General features: G+C 36.0%; 1 protein-coding gene across 2 annotated transcripts; it reads left to right on the forward strand.

Moving 5' to 3' along the window:
• Window positions 1-1251: 1251 nt before the first annotated feature.
• LOC114146415 (LYR motif-containing protein 5A-like) lies at window positions 1252-3611 on the forward strand. 2 transcript variants are annotated; one of them, XM_028020420.1, is made up of 3 exons: window positions 1252-1426; window positions 1532-1605; window positions 2753-3611. In XM_028020420.1, the coding sequence occupies exons 2-3, from the start codon at window positions 1561-1563 to the stop codon at window positions 2963-2965; spliced, it is 258 nt and encodes an 85-aa protein (XP_027876221.1). In that variant the 5' UTR covers window positions 1252-1426; window positions 1532-1560; the 3' UTR covers window positions 2966-3611. The 2 variants fall into 2 exon arrangements, with proteins under 2 accessions (XP_027876221.1, XP_027876223.1); XM_028020422.1 differs by having other exon boundaries at window positions 1295-1436.
• Window positions 3612-4172: the final 561 nt, after the last annotated feature.

The following is a 4172-nucleotide window of genomic DNA, read 5'->3' on the forward strand; positions in this document are numbered from 1 at the left end:
TATGGTTTTCTCCTCATTACAGTGTGCCTGTGACACTGATTTATTTTTAGTCTGAAAACTCATCTACATATGTGGTTTCTTATAAGCAAGATCTCATGAGCGCAATAACTGGAGAAGCACCAAGAAATTAACTGGTGACCGTAATCTGACGATTTTTACCTTTGATGTTCTTGACCAGTGCCCCACAAGTTAGAGATTCAAAAATCCTAGATTTTCTCAACCGCAAACACTCCATAGATGACCATTAGCCACTTCAACACTAAACTTCAACATGTTCAAATGAAGTTCAAAGATTAAGCTATTATTATTATTATAGTTTCTACAACATGTTTAGATATGATTACATTTACTCTGTATTCAGACTGTGAGAGAGGACTAGACATTCAGCAGGTAACAGGAAGTCAAAATGGAGCGCAGCAAAGTTTCTCTAATTTTTCTGTTGAATAGGTCTGAATTTAAGGCAATGTCCCAGAGATACAGCAAATTTAGGTACATTATCCTCACAAGTTTATTTTACACTAAATTAAACTGATAGGTACACGTTAAGCACCTTCCTTGCTCAAGGACCTCCAAGGTTGTGTTAATGTCTATTTATTGCAGGCTCTTGTAGTAAAGGGTTCTCTACAATTACAATTATCCAATAAACGTGTTGTCTTCCATTGTGGAAAGAACGAAGCCATTTACTTCATCATTCACCACCATTTTATTTACATAACCGCCTTCACAACCATTTCTTAAGCTTATAGCTTCACCATGTGACAATCAAATACTAACACCTAGTGGCTAAAACTGGTATTGACGGCTATATCATTTCAAAGTTATTCAACAAAAATATTGATCAGTGTTTTCACATTTTTAAGTGTTTAAGACACGTCACACGCTGTTAGCACTATAAAACCGAACACTAGGTCAATGTGAAACAGAATAAGTTAATAGGCGTAGGAGGATTTTTAATCAGTGTGGATGTAAACCGACCGTGGAGCTTATTATACCTTCAAAAATACAGTTTCAGTGAGCAATTCGTTGCATTAAGAAATTAGATGACAAAACCTCTTTATAGGCATATTTTTAAAAAATGTAACGCCCAGTGTAAACAAAGTAAACCAAGTTTTTTCAAAAGTAATTAATTTTTTAATTGGTATCATTCATTTTTACGAGAAAAATAAACTGAAATTATACTATTTCAACATATGATCAATGATTTCAACCAACTGCACAGCCGCATTCATGTCTATGAGGCGAACAAGTAGCCACGGCCACACACATGAATACAGCCACGGGAACTGTTGCACATGCGTGCTGGCATGTTTTCATTTGCGACACTACGACACGCCACACGGCAGTGAGTAAAACGTGAACGCGGACAAGGTGGAAAAGGAGAAAAGAAGATCCGCATTCAAGCTAGTCCGCTTTAATACGTTTACACGTCAGTATGAGTCAGTTTGAGATTAATATGCTACTTAAAATGTCAGTGACTCTGGCTGCTGTTTGTTTCCCTTCACACTTCCGTCTTTTCCTTCTTTGATTCCAGAGACGTGATCGGCCACATTTGTTTGTGACATGGCAAACCCTTTAAAGGGTGAAGTTATCAGACTGTACAAAACTGTAAGTTCTGTTTCATTCCTTTCTGACTGCTGCTGGTAACCATAGAGACAGTTAGACATGCAAACATGTTTCATATTTGAATGCCCTACATTTCTTAAGATTTACTTGGAAAATATCTATGAATTTGGTGTTTTGAGACATAAACTTGCCTACATAGTGACTTAGCCTACATTATAATGTGGTGTGTGAAAATTATTCACGTTTAAATATGTTTTCCCTTGGTAAAAGAATAAATTTAACATAAACCACTAAACAATTAGGAGGCTTGAAGGTAAAACTGGTCAATAAAAGGAAGGAGTCTTTAATAAACTTTTATTTGTGAAAGTGAATGCGAAATCTGCAACTAACACTTTGATCAAAACCAAGTCAGTTCTCCTTTTTTACCAGTTCGTATCTTTATTTGTACAGACACGTTACCATGACGTCTTCTTCTACTTCCATTTCATATGTATGTAAACGAACTATTTTAAGATTGGTATTATCTTTCTTGAAATTAAGCTAGTGTTCAAAATGAAGTCTCATGTTTGATTTAATTCTATATATTTTATTTAAAACTGTAATTATGAACTAAATTATTCACTCACAAACTATATTTTGATATCTGAGGCCTGAATAAACAGTCGAGCAGTCTCATAAAATACCCAAAAAAGTCGGGTGTCTGACTACCAGACCACGATTTCTTGCGCGTTACAACCGTGGTTGACAAATTACCCTGCCTGTCCAGTGTCCAGGTTTTGCTGACTACACACTCATTCATTTTGGTCAACCTAATGTGTTGTTGCTTCCTCCTCTGGTTGTTGGTCCTACAGAAGGTTGTTGGATCAGGGGTGATCAATTACCAAGTAGCACCTTCCTTGCTCAAATTTTGCCCCCAGACTATATGAACGCAGCTATTGAACAGTCTGAATAATGTTCCCCATTTATGTTTGAGGGAGGAGGTCAAATGTCTGTATGCCTTAACTGCAGTTCTACACCGCTGGCTTCTTTTGATTGACCTTGTGACATTGCTGGTATGAGTTATCCACTTTGTCTAGGAGACACATAGGAGTTCACAGAATCATAGCTCCGTACTTACCTTTGGTTTGGTCAAAAAACGAAATGCTCTGAAGTAAAACTTCTTATTTGACTTTTTGTTCTAATTTTCCAGCTGCTGTATCTTGGCCGTGAGTACCCAAAAGGAGCGGCTTATTTCAGAGAACGACTAAAGTATGCGTTTATGAAGAACAAAGATGAGACTGACCCTGAGAAAATCAAACAGCTGGTTGCCAGAGGAGACCACGTCATCAAAGAGCTGGAGGCCCTTTATTTCCTCAGAAAATATCGGGCCATGAAGAAGCGCTACTATGACCCCGAGAAATGAGAACAAACTATATTTTTCATACAAAAGAGACATGGAGACGAGGCGAAATAAGCTGCAATACAATTACTGTTCTCTTCACAGTTTTAAATAAGCCCTACTAAGTAAATATCCCAATGTTGTCTGCAGAAAACCCCAAAAGTTGGTTTTCAAAAAATCTGCTTTTTACATTTTTCTTTATTGTTTTTAACTAAAAATGTATGTAACTTTAAACTCTAACACTGCACAAACGCAGCTTTAGATGATGAAGCCTCTTCTTGACTTAGTATGTCAGTGTGGCCTAAATATTTGATCTCTGTCTCCACTGGCCATAAATCTTTTCTCCTGAAGCCGTTCAGGTTGTGCACTAGAACTTGGACTCCAGTTAAGCTTAAGTTTTGGTGCAATCAGACTTTCTTTATATATTTTTTACTCACGTTCTTGTTTTTGTCAGAATGTAATTATTAAGACTCAAAGAGCCGTGTGACCTCTGTTATCAGTGCATTGTAAACTGAAATGTCTGCCTTTTGTATAATGAAGCGCTTTGAGTTGTACCGCAGTTCTGTATTAACACATATTTATACGAATGTGGTACAGTTGCTTGAAAAGTTAATGTCCTATATTGTATCAAAGGACTATTCACAGGTAATAAATGTTTTTAATGCTAAAATATTGAACCCACTTCATTTCAATAACAGCTAAAAGGAAAGGTAAAGGAGCTTGATGTTTTTACTGATTATCTATCTCATAATACACGGTCACAACATGGTGACAGTTTTTAAAATTATCTAAAAAACAATAGTTACAGTATATACAGCAGCATCAATTCAGTCTGGATTTGCAGACACCGGTTTATAACACCAAATGCAGTGGAATTACAATTTTTGTATTATTTTTAAAGAGTGTGAAGTAGCTTTGGGGGCTCAATGGTCTTGAATTGAAACATCTGCAATAGTGTGTAAAAATATTCATACCCTTTTAATTCATCTGTCAAGTTACAACCACAGAGTTATATCTATTTTATTCCAATTTTATGTGAAAAACTAAAAAGGCAGTAGAGCAAAATTGAAAAAGTAAATAAAGAAAAGCATGAAACCTTTGTGGAAAAAAAGGATAAACATATTTTCTTCTGTAGGGTGTTGTGGGGAAAAAAAAAAGATAAAATATATGCTACTGGTACGTTTAGTGTCAATACTGTGGAAATTCAACGCACAAACTGTTGAGACTTGCA

This window comes from Xiphophorus couchianus, chromosome 6 (assembly GCF_001444195.1).
Source record: "Xiphophorus couchianus chromosome 6, X_couchianus-1.0, whole genome shotgun sequence".
NCBI classification, from domain to species: domain Eukaryota; kingdom Metazoa; phylum Chordata; class Actinopteri; order Cyprinodontiformes; family Poeciliidae; genus Xiphophorus; species Xiphophorus couchianus.